Source organism: Aotus nancymaae, unplaced genomic scaffold (assembly GCF_030222135.1).
Source record: "Aotus nancymaae isolate 86718 unplaced genomic scaffold, 86718_ANA_hifiasm-v0.15.2.pri h1tg000030l, whole genome shotgun sequence".
In the NCBI taxonomy this organism is placed as follows: Eukaryota; Metazoa; Chordata; class Mammalia; order Primates; family Aotidae; genus Aotus; species Aotus nancymaae.
The window spans coordinates 13166802-13179069 of record NW_026988443.1 but is presented as its reverse complement, the minus strand read 5'-3'; the positions used below and the strand labels follow the sequence as shown (position 1 = coordinate 13179069).

The 12268-nt window shown below is 57.5% G+C and overlaps 1 protein-coding gene across 4 annotated transcripts; it reads left to right on the top strand.

Annotated features, from left to right (window-relative positions):
• The first annotated feature begins 269 nt into the window (after positions 1–269).
• Positions 270–6268, top strand: ZNF319 (zinc finger protein 319). 4 transcript variants are annotated; one of them, XM_021664993.2, is made up of 3 exons: positions 270–541; positions 1288–1460; positions 2427–6268. In XM_021664993.2, the coding sequence occupies exon 3, from the start codon at positions 2684–2686 to the stop codon at positions 4430–4432; it is 1749 nt and encodes a 582-aa protein (XP_021520668.1). In that variant the 5' UTR covers positions 270–541; positions 1288–1460; positions 2427–2683; the 3' UTR covers positions 4433–6268. The 4 variants fall into 4 exon arrangements, with proteins under 4 accessions (XP_021520668.1, XP_021520667.1, XP_064239203.1 ...); XM_021664992.2 differs by having other exon boundaries at positions 1283–1460; XM_012447853.3 differs by having other exon boundaries at positions 466–541; positions 1283–1460; positions 2578–6268.
• Positions 6269–12268: the final 6000 nt, after the last annotated feature.

Genomic DNA, 12268 nt, shown 5'->3' with positions numbered 1-12268 from the left:
GAGGGCGGCCCCCGGGAGTCCTCTCCCCTAAGACCGAGAGGGGTGGCCGGGAGCAGAGCGCTCTTCCTCCGTTAGCCGAGGCGCCCAGGCCCGGCGACTGGAGAAGCGCCTGGAGTACCCGGCTTGTCCGACCCGGCCCGGCCGCGGGGTCCCCGGCAGGGGGCGGCCTCGCTCCGCGCCTCCCGCTCCTCCTGCAGCCGCCGCCGCCGCCCGGGATGCCGCTCCTCCCCCGGCCCCGCCTCCCTGGCCCCCGCGCCGCCCGCCCGTCTGCCCGTCTCCGCAAGGCCATCGGTCCGTCCGCCCGCCCTCCCGGCGCTCCTCGCCCCGGCCCCGCTACTCTGGCAGCGCTCGTCGCTTCCTCCGTTCCGGCCGCCGCTAGCCCGTCCCCCGCCCCCGGTCCGGCCGCCGCCGCTACGCGAGGCCGGGGATTGGCAGCGCGCGTAGGCCGCGCCGCCTCGGATGGAGCCGGAATAAAGGGGCGGCCGAGGGAGCAGCTGGTCGCCGCTCGCCCCGCGCCTGCCCTACAGGCGGCCTGGAGCAGGTGAGCGGCGGGGCGCCCGGGGCCGCATCTGGGGGCTACCCCCTTGCCCGCCGCACCCCTTCCCCTGCCTGCCCGGCCGCCCCCCCACCCCCGCGCCCCTTAGCCACGACCTGGCGGCCTCTTGAGCTCCTGGGCGGCCCAGGCCGGGCCTCGACGCGCAGTGGCTTCCTGGGCCCGGCCTGCAGCCCTGGGGCCTTTCTCCAGCCTGGTCGCCCTCGGGGCCCGCCCTCGGGTCGCAGCGGCCCGGCCATCCCGGGCGAGGGCTGACAGGACGCGGCCCAGCTGGGCCTGCAGGCAGGGCTGGCGAGAGGTGATCAGCTTCATTCGGTTTCTCCGTGAGGAAGAGCTGGGGTGGGGCGCAGGTGGAGTCCTCCCCTGCCTCTCCTCGCCTCCTCTATCCCCTTTGCGGAGTGATCAGAGAGGCTTTCTGGCTGCACCTTGCTGCAGGAGGGCCGGGGTGGGCAGCGGGGGCTGCAGGCCAAGCCAGAGGACATTGAGTCTGACAGCCATTTATGCCAGAAAAAAGCAAACAAAACAGTGGGTTGGCACAGTGGACCTAGAGGTGTTCAGAGAAGCCCACCTTCCCCCTCTCTGTCCCGGGAAGGCTTAGATAACCGAGTGGTACCTGCGTGCTTAAGCAACTTGCTGCCTCCACCCAGAGCAGCCGCTCCTCTCTTCCCTCCCTTCCACAAGATGCTGAGGATGACAGCTTTTAGCCTGACTCTTACATTTCTTTGGCAGAGCAGTTAGAGGCCAGGCTGGCCTGTGAAGGCATCTCCTTCCTTCTTCCTCTGCTCAGAAGAAAACTTACAAACTTTTCAATGTAAGAGGCAGATGAGCTGGGAACCTGGAAGTGGGTTGCATCTGACTCTGAAAGTTCCTCCCTCTCGCTGGCATTACCTTATGCTGCCACAAAGTGGTGAGTTAGAGATTTGCCTGGGCTGGGTGGGCTTTACCTTCCAACGATTACCCAGAATGTTATAGACTTGGAGTAAGAGAATGGAGTTGTCTCCAGAGAGGTGATGTGAAGTGCTCTGTGGTTAGCATGCTGCATCCTGCATTACCAAGGCAAACCAGTACAGTTTCTTACATTTTCTGCAGGCCTTGATACTATGAGACTCAGAGGATTTGGGAGAGTGTGTGTGTGTGTGTGTGTGTGTGTGTGTGTGTACTGGGAGAGCACTAGAGTGAGGAATTCTGCGGTGTGGACATCAAGCCTGGGTGGCTCTGTGGCCCTCTCATCTAGCCCCCATCAGCTATGGGCTCCGGTTCCTGTAGGGCCACCCATCCTGTCTGGTGGAGAGAGAATGGGCTTGTGGCCAGGGCTAGTTGAGGGGGTGTGGGCAGTCCCTCATAGGGGAGGGTTTTTGAAATGGTCCTTGGTTCCATGTAGTTGTCCTGAATATTGACCGTCAGAGGCTATTTGCCACTGGGCTCTCAGACCTGAGAGGTCTGGCTTCCTCAGCTGTAAGTAGTGGTGTCCTGGATTGAGACTCAGGTTAGTGACAAGAGAGGAGCCGCAGGCCTCAAGGAGAACTCTGTATTGTAGGCCGATCACCCCAGACTCTCACCTGTGAGTCCAAGCTCAAGAGGGTTAGCAGGAAGCTGGAAGAGACTTGTGGAGTCTGGGATGTCCTGGCCCAGGGGCGGGGCACTGAGGTGGGTGGGGTGGAGGCCGCTGCCATGCCCTCTGCCTGGAGGAGCTGAGCTGGCTGCATACCTCTCTGCTCACCTAAGAAGGGAGCAATCCAGCTGCCCTGAGCACCTCTGCCTTCGCCAATGAGTGGTTTGTGATGGTGTGGTGAGTGCGGGCAGGACGGGGAGAGGGCCCAGGAAACTGCTGCTTGTTCCTTCCTCGAGCTCACACTTTGTCTCTTCTCTACAGAATGGTTCACTGGGGAAGGCAGAGCCTCCCAGGCACTGCTGGGACCCTCCCTTGAAGAGCCCCTATGTCCTGTAGACAGAGATTTATAGTCTGTCCGCTTGGTTACTGACTTGAGCTGTCTGACCAGCCCCTCTTCTGTGCCTTTTCTGAGGTCCTTGTCCATCTCTGTGATCGGGCAACTTCTCTGTCTGGCTTGGGTCACCCGAAGCGGGAAACTGAAGCCATTACTCTCCAAACCCTGTTTCATCTTCCCAAGCATGTCGGAGAGCTGGCAACAGCCGCCACAAACGCAGCCACAGCAGCCACAGCCACCGCAGCCTCAGCACCATGCAGAGCCACCGCCAGCCCTGGCGGAGCACACGCTGCCCCCGGGTACTGCGGAGAACCCCCTGGGCTGTGCTGTCTATGGCATCCTCCTGCAGCCGGACCCGGGCCTGCAGCCTCCACAACACGCGCCCCTGCAGGCAGCAGGAGAGCCAGGACTCAAATGTGGAGTGTGTGGTCACGACCTGGCTCACCTGTCCAGTCCCCATGAGCACCAGTGTCTGGCGGGCCATGACCGCTCATTCCAGTGTACACAGTGTCTCAAGATCTTCCACCAGGCCACTGACCTGCTGGAGCACCAGTGTGTGCAGGCTGAGCAGAAGCCCTTCGTCTGTGGGGTCTGCAAGATGGGCTTCTCACTCCTCACCTCACTGGCACAGCACCACAGCTCCCACAGTGGCATGGTGAAGTGTTCCATCTGTGAGAAGACCTACAAGCCAGCCGAGGCAGCGGAGCCGGCCACCACTGCCGCCCCGTCGCTTCCCGCAGCACCTCCGCCTTCCACTGTCACCCCTGCTGAACAGGCCGACAAGCCCTACAGCTGCCCCATCTGCCAAAAGCCCTTCAAGCATCTGTCCGAGCTCTCTCGGCATGAGCGGATCCACACTGGTGAAAAGCCCTACAAGTGCACGCTGTGTGACAAGAGCTTCAGCCAGTCGTCGCACCTGGTGCACCACAAGCGCACACACAGCTCCGAGCGGCCCTACAAGTGCGCGGTCTGCGAGAAGACCTTCAAGCACCGCTCTCACCTGGTGCGCCACATGTACGCGCACTCGGGCGAGCACCACCTGTTCCGCTGCAACGTGTGCGAGCTGCATTTCAAGGAGTCGTCGGAGCTGCTGCAGCACCCGTGCACGCCAAGCGGGGAGCGGCCCTTCCGCTGCGGTGAGTGCCAGAAGGCCTTCAAGCGGCCCTCGGACCTGCGGCAGCATGAGCGCACGCACAGCGCCGAGCGGCCCTTCAAGTGCGACCTGTGCCCCATGGGTTTCAAGCAGCAGTACGCACTGATGCGCCACCGGCGCACGCACAAGGCGGAGGAGCCTTTCAAATGTGGCCTGTGCGAGAAGGGCTTTGGGCAGCCCAGCCACCTGCTCTACCACCAGCACGTGCACACCCTCGAGACGCTCTTCAAGTGCCCCGTGTGCCAGAAGGGCTTCGACCAGTCGGCCGAACTGCTGCGGCACAAATGCCTGCCTGGCGCAGCCGAGCGGCCCTTCAAGTGCCCTGTGTGCAACAAGGCCTACAAGCGGGCCTCGGCCCTCCAGAAGCACCAGCTGGCCCACTGCGCGGCGGCAGAGAAGCCCCTGCGCTGCACGCTGTGCGAACGCCGCTTCTTCTCCTCTTCTGAGTTCGTGCAGCACCGCTGCGATCCGGCCCGCGAGAAGCCACTCAAGTGCCCAGACTGCGAGAAACGCTTCAAGTACGCGTCAGACCTGCAGCGGCACCGGCGGGTGCACACAGGCGAGAAGCCCTACAAGTGCCCCAACTGCGACAAGGCCTTCAAGCAGCGAGAGCATCTCAACAAGCACCAGGGCGTGCACGCCCGTGAGCAGCAGTTCAAGTGCGTATGGTGCGGGGAGCGCTTCCTGGACGTGGCCTTGTTGCAGGAGCACAGCGCGCAGCATAGCGCGGCCGCTGCGGCTGCGGAGGGCGCCTACCAGGTAGCTGCCTGCCTGCCCTGAATCTGCGGCAGTGACCCCTACCAGCCTGACCTGAGTAGGCGCCGTCGGCCCAGCAGGCCTCACGCAGCCTAGCTCCTCACAGCTGCCTTGCACCAAGGTCCCTACCCAGCTCAGTGTTCTGAGACCTCGGGAGTGAGGACACAGGGGTACCAGGCAGGGAGAGGATGTGGTGTCGTATTCCTGGCACCAGCAGGCAGTACGGGCAGCCAGATGCTGCGGCCCATCCTGATTCCCCAAACCTCTTTTCCATCACGGGATTCGCTTTCTTGAGAGCCATCAGCCTCCCTTATTTCTGGGGCACTGGAACCAGGTTGGAAGCCAAGTGGCCTCTCTCTGCCCCAAGAAAGGTGTGATGCCAGCCCAGCCTTCCGATATCTTTCAACCTAATTAGCAACCACATAGGTTAGGAAAGCAGAGGCTCATGGTGAGGCTGGGACCCCACAGGTGGGCTAGGTGTAACATATCAGTTGCTGTTTGGGGGAGAAGGCCAGCTTTAAGACATAGTCCTGGGGACCAGGAGGGCAGATGGTGAGTCACAGCCCTCTCTCTCTGCTCCAGCCAGCGGTGGTGTGTCCCCAGGTTTCTGTCAGGTGAGATGTGCAGGGTGGGTCTTGGTGCTGGGTCTGCCTGGAGACCAGTGGGCCCAGGGGGTAGGGGGAAGCTGAGAAGTTCCTGTGACACTCTCAGCCAAGGGGCAGTGCCATCCTTGGGGACAGGAGGAAAAGCAGCCTGTCTGTACTACGGGCAAATCCTCAGGTTTTGGAAGTGTTTCTCCCACCTTTGTAGTGTGGTTCTGAGCTGTGGCGGGGAATGTGCTGTGCTCTCAGCAGACAGAATTGCTGGTATGAAAGGCAGGGATGGTAGCCCACCTGGGGCTGTGAGCAAGCAGGACCAGGCCTAGGATCTCGCCAGCAGATGCCAGCAAGTGTCCTCCCCTGTGCGAACCAAAGCGTCAGGGGCTTGGGGCATAGCCCCGATCAGCTCACCCCAGTTCCTCTTCAGAGCCAAGACCAGGCCAGGGTGGGGACCTCCCAGTGCCCTCCCTACGTCAGTGTGGCTGCCGACCTGGACCCCAGGGGTCTGGTGTTGCCAAAATGTTCTGGGCAACATCCAGCTACTTCAAAGGCCAGAGTGTCCTTTGGGTCCTCCTAGAGTCCCCCCAGGTCTCTGGCTGCCCATTGGGCTCATGGAGCAGAGGGTGTCTCAGGCATAGGAAGCAGAAGGAGCAAGTGGATTAAGGAAGTCAGCGGGGGGCCTGGCAGATGGAGTTGACCAACATTGCTGGGTGACCGTGGCCCTCCTGGAAGCCCAGAAGGACCTTTATTATTAAAATAATCATTTCGAATCCTTCTCTGTCCCCTGCCCTCTTCCAGCCCCACCCCTCCCTGGTCTTGAAAGAAGGACTAATCAGTGGGCACATCAAGGGCCCAGAGGGCAGGGAGTTGCCACCGTGCTTCTCTATCACCGTAAGAAGGCTGACCAGCCATGTCTGCCTCCTCCATCTGACTGAGTTCCTTCCTGTGCTCACAGGGAGGGGCTGGTCCTTCCCCTCAGTGCCAGCTCTCTGTCACAATGCCTCAAAAGACACGGAACCCAGGCCTACAACCGTCCCAACTGCTAATTCTTTTCCTTTCATTTTGCTTTCTAAAAGCAGTTTGTTATACTATTCATAACATTGTAGAGTTTAATTTCATGTCATTTTGGATCTTATATAAAAATGTGAGGATTTGGATTTTTAAAAAGAATGACTCCATTTTAGGTAGCCACTTTTGATGTTAATATATAGTGAGTCCAATGTATGCTTTAGAAGTAAAGACATTGACCGTCACAGACCAACGCACTGCCTGTTCTGCTCCTTTTTCTACAGGGGAACGCTGGGCATGGAGAGGCAGAGAGGGGCACAGGCCAGAGTGGCAGCTTGGGGACTGGGGCATAGTGCCAGCCGCAGGACACCTGGGGCCCTCGGGAATGAGCCCAAGCCCTCTCGACTTCCTTCAGGTTTAACTACAACCCCTGATGTGGGAGCTGACGTGTGAGAGCAGCAGCGCATGCAAGGCCAGAGGCCAAGCACGCACCGGGCCTGTGAGCATGAGAGCTTGCTCAGCCCCGATAGAAAGCTGAGGGCCTACCTGCAGCAGCGGCAGACCCAGCCAGCCCCGCCCTGCCCCAGAGGAGGGGGAGGATCTGCTGTCACCCCACGGCCACCCACCCTGTCTCACAGTGACCCTTCTGCATGGCCAGCCCAGCTGCTCCCATCCAAGCCCTCCTGCACACCTTTCCTCCTGCTCCCCATCCCTGCCCCAGTGGTCCAGCTGCAACTCAGGCTCTCTCTGTTGCTCAAAGGTGGGGATGGGGGTAGGAGAGAGAGAGAGGGAAAAATAGCCCCCCAGACCTGGGCACCTGAGAGCCAGTGGAAAGTGATTAACAGGGGCCTCTCACCCTGAGGGGAAGGGCTGAGAGTAGACAGTTAAAAGGACAAGGAGCTGCCCACACTGCAGGTGGCCCAAAGGCCAGGTATAGAAGGTGTGAAAGGCCAGGGGACCCAGGTGTGACCCAGACCCCATGCTCCTCTAGTCCCTCTGTGTGGTCGTGGGAGGACCCTGCCCTTGAGAAACCATGTGGTTCCTTCCCATAGGCTTCTACCTCCCAGGAAGAGGATGCCCAGGGCCTTGGTTCCATGCCAGGCTCAAGTCCCAGCTTGCTTTCTCACCATGTGACCTAGGCAAAAGCCACCCATCCTGGAGAGGCCCCTGGAAAGCGCTAGCAAGTGTGTGAGGCTTTATAATACCGCTGCAGGTTGTCCTTCCTGAGTAGGGGACAGCATGCATGGGCCGGGGCAGGAGGGGCCCTGGCTGGAGCTTACACGGAGCCTGCAATGGCTTCTTCTTCCTTTGTCCCCACCCCTACCCACCTCACAAAGCAGTGGCTTTTCTACAGCTCCCACCAGGTCCTCAGCCTCTAGGCTCTAGCCTGGGCCTGAACCAGGGCAGGCAATGGGGGCCCTGGTCTGAGAGCCCAGATGTTCAGGTTCAAGGCCGGGCCCTTTGGTAACACGTGGCCTAAGGCCTGTCTCTGCCCCTCTCGGGCCTCAGTTCCCCCTCTGAAGCAGGCTTGGTATTCTGATTCTGGGAAGGCAACAGGATCAACCCATGGCCCATTTTCCCTTTTCTGCCCCTCCTAGCCTCCAGCCTGCTCCCCTCTGGTATCTCTGACTAGCCTCTCTTCTTTGTAAGTGAAAGAAACAGCGCAAACCAGCTTAAGCAGCGGCTCACTGCACCTGGCCATACAGGTGCTTCTCCCACCAACCTGCCCGGGAATGCTGACCTACAGGACGGCCAGTTTCCTGTGTCCCAAACCTGATGAGTGAGTGTCTCCTTCTCTTATAGCTTCTTCTTATTATTATTTTTTAGACCAAGTCTCACTCTGTTGCCCAGGCTGGAGTACAGTGGCACGATCTCAGCTCACTGCAACCTCCGCCTCCCAGGTTCAAGTGATTCTCCTGCCTCAGCCTCTTGAGTAGCTGGGATTACAGGCACATGCCACCATGACCAGCTAATTTTTGTATTTTTATTAGAGACAGGTTTTCACTTTGTTGGCCGGGCTGGTGTCGAACTCCTGACCTCAAGCAATCCACCCACCTCAGCCTCTTAAAGTGCTGGGATTATAGGCATGGGCCACTACGTCCAGCCAAGCATAGCATCTTAATAGGGGAGCTTCAGATGTTGTGACTGGGAGTATAAACTAGTGCTATATCTTTAGTCTCTGACTAATCATTCCTTTTGCCCCAACCACTGAGAGGATGGGAAGTGTGGTGCTTTAGGGTGAGAGTGACATCTGGATGAGGGCCAGGGCTGGGAGGAAGAAGGAAGGAGGAGGGAGAGACTGACACAGCCTCCCGTTTGGGAGTTAGTCACTCCCCCTGGCTAGTGAAAGAGACACCAGGGGAGGGAAGAGGAGGGGGCCATTCTCCTGGGTCCTAGAAGTTGGTACCAGGGCAGGGTGGGCCACCAAAGGGGATGTTTCTAGGAAGCCCATCATCCTGACAGCTTTTCCAAACTCCCACCATGCAGCTGGCTCTGCTCTGTGCTTGGCCCTGCAGGGGATTGGGGAGAGGATGCTGCTTTCTGGGGGTGGAACCTGTGCCCATAAACCATAGTAGACTGAGTGTAGTGTTCTGGTTCAGAGCACCACACGCAGTCCTGGCTACAGTCCTGCCTCTCCACTCATTGGTTCCAGGGCTTTGGGCAGGCTGTTGAAGCTCTATGAGCCTCAATGTCCTCGTTTGTGAAATGGAGTCAATAATGCTCCCTTCTGAGGTTTAGGGTAAGGGCACAGTGGAATGATCTGTGTGACACGTTTGGCATGTAGCAGCTGCCAAGAAGGACTGTAGCATTGGGAGGTAAGAGGCAAGAGGGAGCCAGCCCAGCCCTCCCACCTGAGAGTCAGCCCTCCCACCACCCTGCCAGGCACTGTTCAGAAGCCTTTTCCCATCCGCCAGCAGGTCTGAGCCTCACTCCATAATTATATGGGGGCAGAGCAGTTGCTTAAGAGGTCCAGGGGTTGTTCACAGCCACACAGTGATGTAAGTGGCCTGGAATTGCCAGGTGCAGTGGCTCACACCTGTAATCCCAGCACTTTGGGAGGCCGAGGCGGGCAAATTACAAGGTCAAGAGATTGAGATCAGCCTGGCCAACATGGTGAAACCCCTGTCTCTACTAAAAGTACAAAACCTAGCTGAGCCTGGTGGTACGCACCTGTACTCCCAACTACTTGGGAGGCTGAGGCAGGAGAATCGCTTGAACCTGGGAGGCAGAGGTTGTAGTGAGTCGAGATCATGCCACTGTACGTCAGCCTGGGTGACAGAGTGAGACTCAGTCTCAAAAAAAAAAGAAAAAAGAAAGTGGCCTGGAATTGTGGGGATTGGCCAGGTGAGCCTGGTACCTGCACACAGGTGAGGGAGAGGCAGTGGGGTCTGAGCCATGTAGGGCTCCTGCTCACTCTTTGCTGGCCAGGAAGCTGGGAACAGTGGCCAGGACCAGTCCAGGGCTGGCCAGGGCAGCAGGAAAGCTCTTCAGCAGCCAAAGCCCCTGCGCTCCATCTTCCCAGATGTACAGAAGCAGCGCCACAGAGGCCCTAGGCCCCCCAGCCTCCAATGTAGGAGGGTCAGGCTGTCCTATGAGCTCCACATCCCATCCTCAAGTAGGTGGTTTCTTGGTTCCTTGAAGGTGGTATGTCCTAGAAAAGCCTTGGCCACTACTGATTTTCTCGTCTGCAAAGATTCCAGCCGGAATACACTGTCTTCCTCAGGGCCATGAACTGGAGGAAAGGGGAGGGCTCCCTCTTTACTATGTGCCTCTCCTCCCCATCCTGGGCCTGCCTTCCTGCCTTGTTCATCCACAAGCATTACTGAGCACTTACTGTATGCCAGGCACTGAGCAGCTGCTTCAGGGCACAAGGCACAAACTTGAGATGAGAAGGTTTTGAGATTTTGTGTATCAAAAGGTATGGCTAAAAAATGTCAAAACTGCTGATATCTGGTACAAAATATGATGTGCAAGAGTCCTCTCTGACCCCTACCCCCCTCCCCGCCCACAGCTTGGACCCTCACCCTATCCCCCCGCCTCCCCCATTGCCAGCCCCAGGCCCTGGGTTAGAACATCATTTTGCAGGTGACTTTGTAATCGACACCACTATAACTTTATAGTAGTTAATTTGGTCCTGATTGGTGTGTTGGTTCTCGAAGAGACCACAGGCCCCATTCCTGAGCCCCAGGTCCAGTTAGAATAAGAGGAGCTGGGCCGGGCGTGGTGGCTCACGTCTGTAATCCCAGTACTTTGGGAGGCTGAGGTGGGCAGTCATGAGGTCTGGAGTTAGAGACTAGCCTGGCCAACATGGCAAAACCCCGTCTTTACTAAAAATACAAAAATGAGCCAGGTATAGTGGTGGGCGCTGTAATCCCAGCTACTCAGGAAGCTGAGGCAAGAGAATCACTTGAACCCAGGAGGTGGAGGTTGCAGTGAGCCAATATCATACCATTGAACTCCGGCCTGTGTGACAAGAGCAAGACTCTGTCTCAAAAAAAAAAAATAAAAAAATAAGAGGAGCCAGCGAGTGAGCCCATGGGGGCCAGAGGGCATGAGTTAGCCCTGGAAGACAGCTACAGTCTCTGTCCTTGTGATTTGGGAGAAGAGTTGATGGAGAAGGGAGGACTTGAGAGCAACCTGCCTGAAACACGGGGTGGGATTTGGGTAGGAAGAGGTGGGGGAAGGCATTTCTGGTGAAAGGAAGGCTTTGAACAAAGGTTGGAGGCAGACAGAAGCCCAAACGCTCTGGAACCATAAGGAGATGGTAGGTGGGTTCGTGTTGGGATAAAAGGTCACGGTAGTGGATTGGGGTCAGGCCCTGGAAAGCTTAGAGGCAAGGCCATGGAGGCTCGACTGTCCCCAAAGCCATGGCTGCAGGGAAAATTTCCGATGTGATTTATTTATGATGAACAAAGAGGCCCTGGATGCTGAGAGGAGGTGTCACCATGCTGGGAGTCAGTGGCCCTGCCTGGGTGGGGATGGGCTGCTTTCCATCTCTCAGGCTCTAGCCTTTGGCCTCCAGGTGGGATTCTCAGCATGCAGATTCTGCCACTGCCCGCAACTCCCAGAGAGCTTTCTGGGTTGGTTTGTTTGTTTTTAGACTGAGTCTGGCTCTTTGCCCAGGCTGGAATATATTGGCCTGATCTTGGCTCACTGCAACCTCTGCCTCCTGGGTTCAAGTGATTCTCCTGCCTCAGCCTCCAGAGTAGCTGGGATTACAGGTATGTACCACCACATCTAGCTAATTTTTGTACTTTTAGTAGAGATGGTTTTTGCCATGTTGGCCAGGCTAGTCTCAAACTCCTGGCATCAGGTGGTCCGCCTGCCTCGGCCTCCCAAAGTGCTGGGATTACAGGTGTAAGCCACCTTGCCCGGCCCCAAGAGAGCTTTTTGATGGGATATCCTATCCCCCTCTAAGCCCTAGTCAGATGCCCCCACCCCCAGGAAGTCCCCATTCTTGATTTGCATCTATCCCATAGTAGGAAGGTGGTACAGCCTAGTGGTCACAGGCAGGGGCTGGGGCTGTGGGGTTCAGGCAAGCTGGTTTCAATTCTCCGCTCTGCCAGTCACCAGATCTTGGGCTAGCCATTTAACCTTTGTGAGTCTATTTCATCATCTGTAAAGCGGGTCTAAAGTTACCCATCTCATGGGGTCTGCAAGGTGGTTAATGCATTGCCTTCCACTTAAAAATAGAAATTGCACGTGAAAGCAGACTTATTTATCTTAGCTACTCCACATTTCCTTTCTTCTTAGGCACACATTTTTTTGTGAAATCGGGATTCAATGTACAATCAGTGGGCAAGAAGTTTAATTAAATTGCTGGTGTGGGTTGCCATTCATGGCGTCTTGGGCTGGAAGAACGTGGCCTAGGTGTGTACTCATGTTATCACCTCTACTTTCTGGTTCGCATTGGCTGGACCTGCTGGACTGGAAGCACTTCACAGGCAGGGAAGGCAGGGAGGGCATCTTGTCTGTGTCCTCCCAGCACCCAGCAAAGGGCCTTTAGTGTTTGCTGGGCTGTATTCTGGCAGGGACTTGCCCAGTTATACAAGGAAGCAGGGCCAGGAAAAACACCCCTGCTACTTGATTCCATCTTGCAGGCTTCAGTATGTCGGCTGGAGTTCTCTGGCTGTCCCACCTCTCTCAGGCCAGGACCCTAGCATCCCTGCTGTGAGCCCTGGGCAAGTCTAGCTTTTCTCTGAGTTGTCATTTGGAGGGGATACTGGGTGGCACAGAATGTGGCTCTGACACT

Bases quoted from the DNA above. Each gene is read 5' to 3' on its own strand.
- ZNF319 (XM_021664993.2), top strand. From the start codon at position 2,684: ATGTCGGAGAGCTGGCAACAGCCGCCACAAACGCAGCCACAGCAGCCA.